We start from the raw sequence: 15,949 nt of genomic DNA on the forward strand, positions 1-15,949 counted from the left end.
ATGTCCACGGCTGAAAGTTCAGGTAAGAACAAATCGTAAACGTTCCTTCTATCAATCTCGGCGGTTTCCTTAGCACGCGATATTCGTGCGTTTGCAACATTGTAACAAATGTTATATCGTACATAGACACAGCTCTCAAGGTACACTTTGGCATTTGTTTTGTAAATTTCATAGAAGGTTCGACATTTTGAAAAGCCTATATTTGTGCCTTGTCAGTTAGTGTTCAATAGTTAACTTTGATTAAAATCACCTGTGTTGTGTATGGGTAGACTGCTTTCCTTAGATTTCCACAATATTTAATTTGTGCTGAGGAGCCCCTAAATATTTTTTTTACACTTAATATATCTAGGATAACCAGGCCTCACAACCCTGTTTATTCACAGTTCCTGTGACAAACATCTGAAATCTGCTTGATAATTTGCTCAGACACCCAATATGTATTTCTGTTCACAGATATTGGAACCAGATTCTGAAAATAGTTTATGGACTCTTATTACCAGAGAGATTGTAGGCTACACTGGACTATTACTTAAGTCAGGGTTTCCCAAACTCGGTCCTGGGGCCCCCTGGGTGCACGTTTTGGTGTTTGCCCTACACTACACATCAAGCTTTGATCATTTGAATGAGCTGTATAGTGCCAGGGCAAAAACCCAAACGTGCACCCAGGGGGAGCCCCAGGACCGAGTTTGGGAAACCCTGACTTATGCTACAGTAGTGGTAAGATTACGACGACAGGAGGAGGAAAGCTCAATTTAAGATATGTCAACATGAGGAGGAATGCTTTCACTACATTTGTATTTAATTGAAAATATTATCAATCTGCTTTCCCTCAGGTTATGACAACTGTGAGTCTATTGATTGACCTGCCCGTCTCATAATTGAAGTTGCATGAAGACGATGTCACATGTTGATAAAGAATCCCTTCCCTTTGTTCAGTTAGGAGTCTTGGGACAGTGATGCTCATCTTAAGTCCTGTGGAGATTACGTTTAGGGAATGTCAGGAGAGAGCATGTTGGATTTACAAGTAATTGTTGCTCTTTGGATTTTCCATGTACGACCATTTCAAATTCTCTGAATTGAACTTAAAAAGGACGAGCAGCGTTTTCTAAAAGACATGAAGTTGTAAAGTTATCTTGCTCCCCTGTCAAAGTGGTAAACCTCCACAGAGGCATTAGAGGCAACATTTCTGTGCATCGTCATGGTGCTTGTTAAATCCACTAACATTTGAAATCCATAGATAATGTCATCAGTCTCACCAGTATCCCTGCACTGAAGAATTGGGTGTCGCTGCATGTGACTGTCAGGAGCTTTCCGTTAGTCACGCACTGACTTGACGAGTTTAGTGCATTGGTCCACACAGGTCTCACATGACCTGACCAACTGGGATCCAGAGTTATTCCTGATGAGGAGAAACTCCTGGCCATAGTTAATGCCATATGGATTCTGTTTGTCTAACAATGTTGAGTTTAGTTCTTTGGGGGATACCTACCTCTACTAATAAATGTATCATTTTATTCTGAACGTTTTATGCAAGTTTACCTGCATCTTCTCAGATGTAATTTGTTACCCTATACAAGTTATGTTGATGAATAAACACTTATAATAATGGAGACATTGAAGGGTAGGTTATGTTTCATATCAATGTTTGTTTCTCTCTCGTTTGTCCCCTCAGATACCCAATGGGACCATGACCCCAGGGTCTACCGCCGTACATCCCAGTGTGACAGACTGTGTGTGGACATTGGCAGCCATGTGGCCGAGACCCCCTCCCCAGATGTCTCCCACCAATACACCCCCAAATTCTTGTCTGCACACAAAGGTGAGGCTACAGCCTGTCCTGGCAGCACATACAGTCACAACCAACACTGACTGTTTGCTAAAGTACCCATGATGCTCTGTACAACCGATAGCATTGGTGTAATATAGTTTTTTGGGCTGGCTAAGCTCTACACCCTTGGGAGAAACAAGATTCATGAAATTCTGCTATATCAAATCATGTTTAAATGTCCGTATGTTAGTGTGTGATACTTCATGGAAGACCGCTCATCCATTTTTCTTGTCTTATTTTTTCCTCGTCTTGGCCGGACCATTTCGTCCATTTGTTTGGCAACCTGGTGTCTGTTCCCTCAGGAGGCACCACTCCTTGTCACTATGGGGAAGAGGTTTGGCAGGATGGCTCGAGCTTGAGGACCACCATCCGAGCAGAGAATGAAGTAGAGGCAAACAAACTGGCCAACAACTACAGGGTGGGTGGAGTGTTGGACACAACGGAGAGAAAAAACAGCCTGGCAGTTTCTGTCTTCCATGTAAAACAGTTTTCATTTGAATGATTTACAAAATATCCCTTCAACTTGGAAGTGTGTGTGTGTGTGTGTGTGTGTGTGTGTGTGTGTGTGTGTGTGTGTGTGTGTGTGTGTGTGTGTGTGTGTGTGTGTGTGTGTGTGTGTGTGTGTGTGTGTGTGTGTGTGTGTGTGTGTGTGTGTGTGTGTGTGTGTGTGTCTGGTGTGTGTGTGTGTGTCTGGTGTGTGTGTGTGTGTCTGGTGTGTGTGTGTGTGTGTGTGTCTGGTTGTGTGTGAGCACATGTTCAGTTTGGCTTCAGAAAGTGGAAGAGTCACGTGACTGAGAGGCCCATCGAGGACAGGTCGGACATTGTGAGGGAGCTCTACTCAGAGCTGAACTTTGTCAGACCCCAAGGTTAGTGTCTGTCCTCCTGCTCCTAATTCACTTGCCCCCTGCGGAACCTCTAATATGACGATCATTAGAAAAGGTGCGGGTCATGTTCAGTAGTCACCAAACGGAGATAACTGCCCCCGAAACGGGGAGATACTATCTGCACATGTCCAATAAGAAATGTTGGTTTTTGTTTTCCGTGGCAACGTTTTTGAAAACATTTAGCTACCATGTGCCCTAATGAACACGACCATGGCTTGATGTGAATCATTTTCTAAATGTTTGATGGAAAAATACTCAAGATTGCAGTGTTCTATAGATATAGAGTAGACACTATATGTTGTTGAATAGAATACACTGTCATTTGTTTTATAACTCTTTGATTTCAGGTTCATTGATCACTTGTGGAAACATAGCATACTTGATTTTATTTGGATGGTGGATCTCTTTAGCCTACCTCTTGGTCTGTGTCCTAATGTTTCTGACCATCATTGGAGTTCCTTATGGTAGGAACCCCTTTCATCTAATACACACATTATTTTAATGTTCTTTTAAATAAAATCTGTATTACTTTACGTTGGGATGACGTAAATCTGAATTTCAATTCTAATATTTTGGGGTCTGGAATCTTATTTCAGGGAAGCTGTGTTGGAAGTTATCATGCTACTTTCTGTGGCCATTTGGGAAGTCCATACTAAAGGTAACAGTTATGACAGTGGTTGATTATGCTATTGTCTTGGCTCGTTCTCCATTGATTATTGGCTGGTCAGGGTGACGTTTAGCCTGGAGGAACCAGCTTGATCGCTGTGTTCATCATTCTCCTTGCTCCTCATACACCGTTACGACAACTAGGTCCAACAACTCAACAATAAATAACTAAAGACTTGAACACCCAGCTATATTCATGGTCTTGTTAGAAGTGTGTGCAATTGTCACCTCAATACTCTCACTCTCTGGGCCACATTTTAATGGTGTTATAGTCAAACTGATGCTCCTGATACTATTGTTTAGTGTTTGTTAAGGCTGTTATTGATGTTAGGTCTAATCAGACAATACAGATGTTTTTACTTCCATCGCTCTCTTGCTCTCACACATTCTCTCCTTCGCTCCCTCCATCCATCCCGCTCTCTCCTTCGCTCCCTCCATCCATCCCGCTCTCTCCTTCGCTCCCTCCATCCATCCCGCTCTCTCCTTCGCTACCTCCATCCATCCCGCTCTCTCCTTCGCTACCTCCATCCATCCCGCTCTCTCCTTCGCTACCTCCATCCATCCCGCTCTCTCCTTCGCTACCTCCATCCATCCCGCTCTCTCCTTCGCTACCTCCATCCATCCCGCTCTCTCCTTCGCTACCTCCATCCATCCCGCTCTCTCCTTCGCTACCTCCATCCATCCCGCTCTCTCCTTCGCTACCTCCATCCATCCCGCTCTCTCCTTCGCTACCTCCATCCATCCCGCTCTCTCCTTCGCTACCTCCATCCATCCCGCTCTCTCCTTCGCTACCTCCATCCATCCCGCTCTCTCCATCCATCCCGCTCTCTCCTTCGCGCCCTCATCCATCTCGCTCTCTCCTTCGCGCCCCATCCATCCCGCTCTCTCCTTCGCGCCCCCATCCATCCCGCTCTCTCCTTCGCGCCCTCATCCATCCCGCTCTCTCCTTCGCGCCCTCATCCATCCCGCTCTCTCCTTCGCGCCCCCATCCATCCCGCTCTCTCCTTCGCGCCCTCATCCATCCCGCTCTCTCCTTCGCGCCCTCATCCATCCCGCTCTCTCCTTCGCGCCCCCATCCATCCCGCTCTCTCCTTCGCGCCCCCATCCATCCCGCTCTCTCCTTCGCGCCCCCATCCATCCCGCTCTCTCCTTCGCGCCCCCATCCATCCCGCTCTCTCCTTCGCGCCCTCATCCATCCCGCTCTCTCCTTCGCGCCCTCATCCATCCCGCTCTCTCCTTCGCGCCCTCATCCATCTCGCTCTCTCCATCCATTCCGCTCTCTCCTTCGCGCCCTCCCTCCATTCCGCTCCCTCCTTCTTTCACCTGGATGTTTAGCCCAGAAGCCTGGTCAGGCGATGCTGTGTGAAGTTCCCTCACTGCGAGGCCATCCCAGAGGAATCTGACTCAAAGGAGGTGAAGGAGTCTTCACCCCTGCTCATGCCCCCTTCTGTCCCCATCGAGGTCCCCCCACAACGGACGCGTTACTGGGTGAGTCTTGTCCCCTCGCCTATCGCCTCAACCCCTGTGTGGACTAATATTTTCTCAAATAATATTTATGTCAAAAGTTATATCCTTATAAGACTATGTTGTTTTCCTTATGTGGATTGCGGTGGAATATGTTTAGTTTGTTCAGACTAACAAGTCTAAACTCAATCGATGTGCCTGATTGGCTGCTCTGTTTTCAAGCTTTTGCCAAGACCATTTCATAACCAGTACTTTTTCACATCTCTCCCCGCTATGTGTGTGCACGTGCTTTTGTTTGTGTTTGCACGTGTGTCTGTGCCTGCTTGCTTGCCTGCCTGGTCTCCTGTGCTGTGCTCTGCTGGGTGCAGTGTCGTGTCAGTACCTATGTGTGGTTGTTGCTAGGCTACCCTCTCCTGGGGCTGATCCACGGCCTGGCCTGCTTCCTCTCCTGGATCCTGGTCTTCACCATCCCTGTGGCCAAGATGAACGCCCGCACCCTGGCCATCATCCTCCTCATGCCCCCCGAGGACGTCCACATCCACCGGCTGAAAAAGGTGGCCGCGCTCATCCAGATCTTCCCCTTCCATGTCGTGTTGATATTATCACAGCCTCTGAACTAGTTACCACTTTAATCCAACCCATTAACTTGGCCCTGTGGATTTCAAATAATGCCACAGTTTTTTTTTGAGGAATCCTTTTCCTAGATTTGGAAATGTATAATTTGATGATTGCTTTGCTATGTTTTTCTGTCTCTTTTGCAGCCGCAAGGGTGTGAGAGCCAAGTGCTTCTCTGTTGCTACCACGCTTTCAACTGGTACTACTACAAATACACCTTGGACGGAATCAATGTGTTCGCTGTCAGTATCCTTTAACAGACCATTATGGTTGTGATTATCAATCACCTGACTCATGTCAGTGAACTGGTGGTGGCGTTCCAGGTCGTCTTTATGCAGTCACACGGCTTAGATGATCAGACCTGGAGAAGTGTTTCGTGTCCTAGGAACCACATTCATTTGCTATAGCGATATTATGAGTTGGGCAGCGTGACTACAAAAAAGATGACCTGGAACACCTCCAAGGACCTAATGGAATGTCCTGCAAGTTGCACCTTTTACCCTGTCCAGCAGGGGTCAGCATTTCTGCTTAGTGGTTCTTTACAGTGCATCACCAGTTTGTTTAAAGCAGACAATCAGCAGGTTTGAGGGAATCAGTTTAAGCAAAAAGAGGTATAACATCGTTAATTTGGTTCACACAATGAGTAGTTATTTGGGATGCAAGGTTATTTATAGATCTGTGATTCTGCAATGTAGTTGATATCCAACACAGCGCTGTAGACTTTCCACTGGTGCTCCTTAAAGCGGTGTGTCCACCCAGACCTGCTGCCCCTGGTCATCACAACCCTGGTGGTCGGCTACGTGGACACAGAGAACCAGTTTGTCAGCTCGGAGGCCAAGTTCACCGCTGCCGTCAGCTCCATCATCCCACTGTCCTATTACATTGGCATGGGCATCGCCAGGTAAGACACTCCCCCCCCACACACACACAGTCTGCTCTGTCAACATGGACAAAATACCAGAACCACAGTAAGAGGCTAGCTTAGCGTCAAATTGTTCTCATTGTTTTGAACAGATGTTAAGTCCACATATGGCGGTTAAGTCCACATGTAGAGTTTATATGATTCACTTTTTTGTCCGGTTGTGTAATGGTAGTGAACCAAAAGTGACTGGTTGATGAGTCGGAATGTTTGTGGATGTAATGACGTGCTTGTGCTTCGACAAGGCCCTCTGAATAGAATCACCCCTGAGGCTGGTTGCTAGTTATGTTAAATTTGGTGGTGGTAAAATTCCGTGTTAGTAGTTAAAATGGTGCATCTCCCTGCAGTATCTCAGCCCAGAGTAACTCGCTGTCTGTCTCTGCAGTATCTCAGCCCAGAGTAACTCGCTGTCTGTCTCCCTGCAGTATCTCAGCCCAGAGTAACTCGCTGTCTGTCTCTCTGCAGTATCTCAGCCCAGAGTAACTTTGCGGTGGGAGCAGTAGTGAACGCCACGTTTGGCTCCATCACAGAGATGACCTTCTACATCACTGCCCTGCTGAGGGGTCACAAGGCCGGCACCAAGTGCTATGAGGAGATCGTCAAGGCCGCTCTCACTGGAACCCTGCTGGGCTGTATTCTCTTTATCCCAGTGAGTGGCACCTAGACACACACAGGCATCTCACTGATATACACAAAAACATAACCCTCGAAGACTGACACACAAACACCAGTGTTTATTTCCTAAACAAAAATAGTGACTAAAATATTACTCAAACACCTACTTTTCAGTGGCAATTGATGAGACTATAACTGACTAAATAGACCCAGAAAACTAGAACTAAGGAAAATGTTCTTTTTCTGCAGTGGAACAGATGCACCACACACAGCCTAGCCTACATCCAGCTGGTGAGCTGCGGGGGAGCAAGCGATGTGTGTGGCCAGACAGGCTCAGCTCCGCCTCCGATTATACACATCACGCAGGCGACTCTCTTTCTTCCCCGTAGCTAACCAGTCACCACCAGCCTTCTATTAGATACCCTTTGCCTGGTTAAAAAACACAAGATGCTTCATGAAATTTAAAAACAGTAGCAGCTTTAAGTTGAATAGTAGAACAACAGTCTAGCTATGTTTTTCTCTCCCTTGAGTATAGATTTTTTTTTGAATTTGTAGACTCGCTCAATCCCTCGCACTTTCCCCACTGCATTTCATAGCCCGGTTCTGTAGCCAACATACTAGCCACTTTTCCTTATTTTCCTCAGAGAAAATGGTTTGATTTTAGCCCTTACCATTAAAAAGACATGACCCATAATACCGTCGCTACGCATTTTACATTTATAAATCATATCGCGGGCTGTTCTAAAACTAGGCTACTTGCAGACCGGACTGTTACCCATTTGTTTAGGCTACACCTTGTTCAGTCATGTTACCTCATTAGCTAGCTATAGCCAACCACCTGGGGCACGTTCAGCAGGATGCAATGTTTTGGAACGTTCAGATAGAAATATGCTATGTAGAACAAACCTGCCTCTCTGACTTAAGGGATAATGTCGGCTCTATTCATGGTATTTTTTTATCTGTAATGTTTTTCAACTGAATGTGGCCCTGGTAACATTACCAGTAGCCTATATGCAAACATTTGGTGGCACAGAAAGGAAAATGGATAGCAAACAATTTGAGTAAATCCCTCTTCCTACTACACTATATCTGACTGGCTAAATAACTTTATTTTGACTTAATGTGGACCCAGCACTTGGACTAGAACTCGAACACAGGGACTGGGATTTCAGCCATAAGAGACTCTGATTTTCACTTGGCCTTGAGCCCAGGGGACTTGTGACTGGAGGTTTAGTGACTGGACTACATCATGTCTCCTGTCTACCCAGGGTATCAGCATGATCATCGGGGGCTTTAAACACAGGGAGCAGAGGTTCAACAGCCGCTCTGCAGGGGTCAGCTCAGCCCTGCTCTTCATATCAGTAGGAGGTAAGAGCGTGAACACGCATGCACAGATGCACACGCACATAAGTAAGTGTGTGTGTGTGTGTGCACAGGCAAGTCTCTCGAGATATAGTGTCTGACTCTGTAAAGCCAGTTGGGTTCTCAGTACATGGCGCCGAGATGTACTCTCCAGGAAGCAGAAGGGTGGAGGTATATGTTTTATGATTAACGACTTATGGTGTAACATACAGGAACTCAAGTCCTGTTCACCCAACCTAGAATATCTCAATCAAATGCTATCTCCCAAAAGAGTTTTCGTCAATAATAGCCACAGCGGTCTACATCCCCCCCTCAAGCCGATACCACGACGGCCCTCAAAGAATTTCACTGGACTTTATGCAAACTGGAAACCACATATCCTGAGGCTGAATTTATTGTAGCTGGGGCTTTAGGCAGAAACTCACAGGGAGCATCCGTGGTAACGACTATTCAATGCTGGTCTGACCAATCGAAATCCACGCTTCAAGATTGTTTTGTTCACGCGGACTGAGAAATGTTCAGAGTAGTTTCAGAAAAGAATATCGACACATATACCGATACGGTGAATGACTTTATCAGGAAGTGCATAGTAGATGTTGTACCCACTGTGACTATTAAAACCTACCCCAACCAGAAACCGTGGATAGAGAGGCGCATTCACGCAAAACTGAAAGCACGAACCACCGCACTTAACCACGGCAAGAAGACTGGGAATATGGAAGAATACAAACAGTGGAGCTATTCCCTCCGCAAAGCAATCAAGCAGGCTAAACGCCGGTATAGGGACAAAGTTAAGTCCCAGATCAACGGCTCCGACACGAGACGTATGTAGCAGGGTCTACAGACCATCACGGATTATAAAAGGAAAACTAGCCATGTCGCGGACACCATTGTCTTGCTTCCGGACAGGTTGAACACCTTTGCTCGCTTTGAGGATAATACACTGCCACCGACGCGGCCCGCTATCAAGGACTGTGGGCTCTTCTTTTCTGTGGCTGACGTGTGTAAGACATTTAAGCGTGTTAACCATCGCAAGTCTGCCGGTCCAGATGGTATCTCTAGCTGCGTCCTCAGAGCATGTGCAGACCAGCTGGCTGGTGTGTTTACAGATATATTCAATCTCTTCCTATCCCAGTCTGTTGTCCCCACATGCTTCAAGATGACCACCATTGTCCCTGTACCTAAGAAAGCAAAGGTAATTGAATTAAATTACTATCTGTCATCATGAAGTGCTTTGAGAGACTAGTCAAGGATCATATCACCTCTACCTTACCTGCCACCCTAGACCCACTACAACTTGCTTACCGCCCCAATAGGTCCACAGACGACGTAATCGCCACCACACTGCCCTGTCCAATCTGGACAAGAGGCATACCTATGTAAGAATGCTGTTCATTGACTATAGCTCAGCATTCAACCCCATAGTACCCTTCAAACTCATCCTCAAGCTCGAGGCCCTGGGTCTGAGCCCCGCCCTGTGCAACTGGGTCCTGGACTTCCTGACGGGTCACCCCACACGGGTGCGTGCTCAGCCCCTACTCCCTGTTCACCCATGATTGCGTGGCCATGCACGCCTCCAACTCAATCATCAAGTTTGCAGACGACACAACAGTAGTAGGCTTGATTACCAGCAACGATGAGACAGCCTACAGGGAGGAGGTGAGGGCTCGGAGTGTGGTGCCAGGAAAATAGCCTCTCACTCAATGTCAACAAAACTAAGGAGATTGTGGACTTCAGGAAACAGCAGAGGGAGCACCTCGCTATCCACATTGATGGGACCGCAGTGAAGAAGGTGGAAAGCTTCAAGTTCCTCGGCGTCACTGACAAACTGAAATGGTCCACCCACAAGGACGGTGTGGTGAAGAAGGCGCAACAGTGCCTCTTCAACCTCAGGAGGCTAAAGAAATTTCGCTGAACACCTAAAACCCTCAAACTTTTACAAATGCACAATCGAGAGCATCCTGTCGGGCTGTATCTCCGCCTGGTACGGCAACTGCCTACAACCACAAAGCTCTCCAGAGGGTGGTGCGGTCTGCCCAACGCATTACCGGGGGCAAACTTCCTGCCCTCCTGGACACGTACAGCACCCAATGCCATAGGAATGCCAAAAAGATCATCAAAGACATCAACCACCTGAGCCAATTTGCATATACTCCAGATTGTTATGAAGAGTGATCAGATGAATTGCAATTAATTGCAAAGTCCCTCTTTGCCATGCAAATGAACTGAATCCCCCAAAAACATTTCCACTGCATTTCAGCCCTGCCAAAAAAGGACCAGCTGACATGTCAGTGATTCTCTCGTTAACACAGGTGTGAGTGTTGACGAGGACAAGGCTGGAGATCACTCTGTCATGCTGATTGAGTTCGAATAACAGACTGGAAGCTTCAAAAGGAGGGTGGTGCTTGGAATCATTGTTCTTCCTTTTTCGACACGTGCCATCATCATTGCTTTGCACAAAAAGGGCTTCACAGGCAAGGATATTGCTGCTAGTAAGATTGCACCTAAACCAACCATTAATCGGATCATCAAGAACTTTGAGAGCTGTTCAATTGTTGTGAAGAAGGCTTCAGGGCGCCCAAGAAAGTCCAGCCAGGACCGTTTCCTAAAGTTGATTCAGCTGCCGGATCGGGGCACCACCATTACAGAGCTTGCTCAGGAATGGCAGCAGGCAGGTGTGAGTGCATCTGCACGCACAGTGAGGCGAAGACTTTTGGAGGATGGCCTGGGTTTAAGAAGGGCAGCAAAGAAGCCACTTCTCTCCAGGAAAAACATCAGGGAGACTGATATTCTGCAGAAGGTACAGGGATTGGACTGCTTAGGACTGGGGTAAAGTCATTTTCTCTGATGAATCCCCTTTCCGATTGTTTGGGGCATCCGGAAAAAAGCTTGTCCGGAGAAGACAAGGTGAGCGCTACCATCAGTCCTGTGTCAACACTGCAGATATTGACTCTTTGCATCAACTTCATGTAATTGTCAATAAAAGCCTTTGACACTTATGAAATGCTTGTAATTATACTTCAGTATTCCATAGTAACATCTGACAAAAATATCTGAAGACACTGAAGCAGCAAACCTTGTGGAAATTAATATTTGTGTTATTCTCAACTTTTGGCCACAACTGTATAAACTGCGCTCCACACTTCTACGGTATCTTAGTCACTTTTAAATTGTGTTTACATATTGCGTCACCCATCTCATGTATATACTGTATTGTATTCTATACTACACAACTGGCTGTTTAACAGCCATCTCCAGCACATCAGAGGCTGCTGCCTATAGACATAGATTAGGAATCCCTGGTCACTTTAAGGAAATGAAACACTAGCCACTTGAGTAATGCAAGACACGGAGACATTATTCATCTCATATGTGTAAACTGTACTCTATACTATTCTACGCTATCTTAGTCACTTTAATTGTGTGTCAATATTGCATCACCCATCTCATATGAATATACTGTATTCTATACTATGCCACTGTATCTTAGTCCAATGCTGCTCTGACGTATATACATTCTTAATCCCTTCCTTACTTAGATTTACGTGTATTTTGGGTAAATGTTGTGAAACTGTTAGATATTACTGCACTGTCGGAGTTAGAAGCACAAGCATTTCGCTACACCCGCAATAACATCTGCTAAACAGGTGTATGTGACCAATACAATTGGAAGTCTGAACACACATGCACATCTATGAACAAGTTCACACACTTTGTTCTGTCCCGCAGGTGTATTTGCCCCAACCCTGTTCTCCAAGGCCTACGGTAGCCTGGTGTGTGCGGGCTGCTCCAGCTCTCCAGCCAACACCAGCAGGCCCTTTACCTGTATGGACTGCCACTATGACATGGTTAGTACCTACATCTCCTGTTCGCCTGCTGCATCATCATTATGAACTATTACATTGACTGTGCTGCTGTGATGCGTCTCTGGGTCAAATAATACTTGAACTGCACTTGATTGAGCTTACCTGGAGCAATGGAACCAATGACCCAGTGGCCAAAAGGGTTAACCGTAACCCATCCATCTGCTATTCCAGACAGGCTTCATTCAAGTATTTGATTGAAAACAAGTATGATTTGGAGCCATGTCTGTAGTGTAGTGACTACTGCGGAAGTGTGTTATGATGATGTTGTGAGGGGTGTTTGTGGGTAGTCCCAAATGCTTAACCATGTATTAAACTAAAGCCATATTATGTTTCTCAACAGAGTGGAAGTAACGAACCCCTATATCTCAGACACATTGAGTAAGTTCCAATAAAATACACTTCTGTCCCATGGTTTGTTGGTGTTACCAGTCAGTGGGCCTGCTACGCTGTAGTTACTTGCTGTATGGCTTGTTTTCCAGTCAGTAGGCCTGCTACTCTGTAGTTACTTGCTGTATGGCTTGTTTTCCAGTCAGTGGGCCTGCTATGCTGTAGTTATTTGCTGTATGGCTTGTTTTCCAGTCAGTAGGCCTGCTACGCTGTAGTTACTTGCTGTATGGCTTGTTTTCCAGTCAGTGGGCCTGCTACGCTGTAGTTATTTGCTGTATGGCTTGTTTTCCAGTCAGTAGGCCTGCTACTCTGTAGTTACTTGCTGTATGGCTTGTTTTCCAGTCAGTGGGCCTGCTACGCTGTAGTTACTTGCTGTATGGCTTGTTTTCCAGTCAGTAGGCCTGCTACTCTGTAGTTACTTGCTGTATGGCTTGTTTTCCAGTCAGTAGGCCTGCTACTCTGTAGTTACTTGCTGTATGGCTTGTTTTCCAGTCAGTAGGTCTGCTACTCTGTAGTTACTTGCTGTATGGCTTGTTTTCCAGGCCTCTGGTATACACCATCTCCGTGTTGCTGCCCTCCGCCTACCTGATTGGCCTCATCTTCACCCTGAAGACCCACTCCCACATCTACGACATCCAAGTCAGTGACGGGCACGACCACCACCAGGGTCAGTGCCCACCGGGGGGCGCCAGCGGTGAGCCCACCAACCACAAACACTTTATTATTTCAAGCTTTTCCCATAGGTTCTAAACTTTTGTGGTGTCGTGGTTATATAGTAGACAGGAACTGGAATGTGTGATACTTCATTGTATTGGTTTCTAATGTTTGTTTGTGTGTGTAGGTGGTCACGGCATGGTCGTCCACTGGTCCAGGTTGAGGGCTCTGTCTGTGCTGATCATGGCCACGCTGCTAATGGCTGCCTGTGCCGACCTCACCACGGAGCACATCAAACCCATCCTCGACCACTCCGCCATCTCCCAGGTACGCCCACACCTGAGCCATGTTCATTAGGCCACAGCGTAGAAAAACGTTGTGCAACAGAAAATAAACATTTGCGTTTCTTATTGGCTAGGTTCAGATGGTACGTCCCCGTTTCACTCCATTCTAAACCTCTTCCTTCCTTTTCATGCACATTGACCAACCGAGACCATACCCAGGGGAATAATAATATGATATGATTCTTGTAATTGGGTAGAAAATGTCTCTGGAAAGCTTATTATTGAAAGCCCCTGTCATTTTATAAAACAGAATTTTACACGCATGATGCGACCTGCTGTTCAGGATAAGCATAAGGATAGCCAAACAACTTTTACAATGTTATGTCCTGACTATGTAAAGGCTAGTGCAATGTGTCACTGTCTGTCATTCATTTCTGCAGTATTTCATCGGCGTGACCGTGTTGGCGATGGTGCCAGAAATTCCTGAGATCTTCAACGGAATCCAGTTTGCCCTGCAGAATAACATCAGTCTCAGGTAAGCCACTATCAAGCTCTAATACTGCGTTTTCACTCTCCTGATGGATCTTGTCTCGTCATGCATAACCCAGTATCTCTAGACAGACCGGTTGCCTCCCACAATGTACCAATGTTCAAGCATACACTGTACATAGGGGCAGCAGGAAGCCTAGTGGTTAGAGCATTGGGCCAGTAATCGAAAGGTTGCTAGATCGAATCCCCGAGCTGACAAGGTAAAAATCCGTTGTTCTGCTCCTGAATAAGGAATTTAACCCACTGTTCCGAGGACGTCATTAAAAATAAGAATTTGTTCTTAACTGACTTGCCTAGTTAAATAAAACATAAACCAACATCAGTTTGGCAGAGAGGAAATGGTGGATTTGAGCACTGGGAAATCCGTCCAGAACCCTGCCGTAAACATTTCTGGTAGCTAGCTTGATGGAGCTTGCGAAAGATATTTTACACTCCCAATGAGTGTATTTCTCCAGTTACTAGTAGTATTACAAGCTTACAACAACCACTGACTGGCTGTGGCTAAAATTAGCCTAGCTGTCCGCGTCCGCGTTGTGTCCGCCTCTGTCATGTTTCCGAGGGGATTGTTTTTAAGCCCCACCTACCCAAACTCGTCGTTTGTTGAGAGAGTTGTCTGTCTGAAGATCACCCTTATTGATTTGGCCATGAAAATCTGACATGATTCCCAGAGCAAGTGCTGTTGCCCCCCTAGGCCCGGGGTTTCCCAGAACTGTAACCTCACATTGATTTGTCTGCAGCTTGGAGGTGGGAAACTGCATAGCAGTGCAAGTCTGCATGATTCAGATTCCCTTACTCATCTTGTTCAACACTTTTTATGTAAGTCGTTTTAAATCTTTATCTGCATTGTGTTTAATTGCATCAGATGTGCACTTAATCAATATTGTCAGTATCTCACATGTTTCTGTACATAAAGCCTCAAGTTTTGATCGTAGACTGTAGTGGTCAGTGAGAAGATCCCATCAAACAGGACTCCATCTCTTTTCCAGGATGTGGGATTCATGCTCCTGTTCAGTGACTTGCATCTTTGGGCCAGCATCTTTAGTGTGATTGTGGTCAACTACATTTTCATGGATGGCAAGTCTGACTACTTTCAGGGTAAGTTGTTGTGCTTGGTTCACATTGCTATGCCGGATATCACGGATTAGACTGAATTCCAAACCTCTTTCCTTTCCAGGGACTGCTTTGGTGGTGGTTTACCTCATTCTACTGGCGTTGTACTTTTTCGCCCCATCACCCCGTGCCTGTTGAGCTGCTCCGCAAAGAACTTCAACTCCTAGAGTCCTGTCAGTCACTATTTACAGGAGCTGCCTTTGTGTTAACTATTTCGATGCCACGTCGAGTTATATTCTGTCTTTCAGTCGTATTCATAAGGGCTCGCAGTGGGAAGTCCAGGTAGTCCCTCCCTGTTGCAATTTGTTTTCTTCCATTTGTGCCTAATGAACATGACCCAGTTCTGGGCAAATGGCCCTTTACCTTTGTAATTATTTGCATTATGATTTCTAAATTAACATTCCTTCTATTTAAGCACTGCACATCCTGGGGTGTATGTAAACAACATGTAGGAGACATGTGTTTTCAGTAGGATTTTGGTAGATTAAAATGTAAAATGTTAAAGCAGGGTATGTTAATATTGAATTTATAAAGTGGTCACAATTGTGCTTCACATTCATTGGCCTTTGAGTATTAAGCTGGGTTCATATGGACCAAGAAATCTACACATGGTGTAATGCTAGGATTTGTATGGAAAAAGTACACATTTACTGCCACTTTCTTGACCTTCCTGTTCTGTTTTCTATTCTTGTGATTTTCTTTGTTGCAAAGTATTACATTGGATAAGGTGCAGCCAGGTCTATTTC

The 15,949-nt window shown here is 45.9% G+C and overlaps 1 protein-coding gene across 1 annotated transcript; it reads left to right on the forward strand.

Moving 5' to 3' along the window:
* On the forward strand, nt 1-15,341 carry LOC120031811 (low affinity vacuolar monovalent cation/H(+) antiporter-like). Its single transcript, XM_038977632.1, has 20 exons — nt 1-22; nt 1,673-1,819; nt 2,131-2,246; nt 2,589-2,691; nt 3,054-3,176; nt 3,309-3,370; nt 4,714-4,866; nt 5,211-5,396; nt 5,604-5,703; nt 6,217-6,358; nt 6,842-7,025; nt 8,260-8,359; nt 12,083-12,201; nt 12,560-12,597; nt 13,149-13,273; nt 13,448-13,587; nt 13,985-14,079; nt 14,831-14,909; nt 15,080-15,188; nt 15,268-15,341. The coding sequence occupies exons 1-20, from the start codon at nt 1-3 to the stop codon at nt 15,339-15,341; spliced, it is 2,217 nt and encodes a 738-aa protein (XP_038833560.1).
* Nucleotides 15,342-15,949: the final 608 nt, after the last annotated feature.

This window comes from Salvelinus namaycush, chromosome 38, assembly GCF_016432855.1.
Source record: "Salvelinus namaycush isolate Seneca chromosome 38, SaNama_1.0, whole genome shotgun sequence".
Classification (NCBI taxonomy): Eukaryota; Metazoa; Chordata; class Actinopteri; order Salmoniformes; family Salmonidae; genus Salvelinus; species Salvelinus namaycush.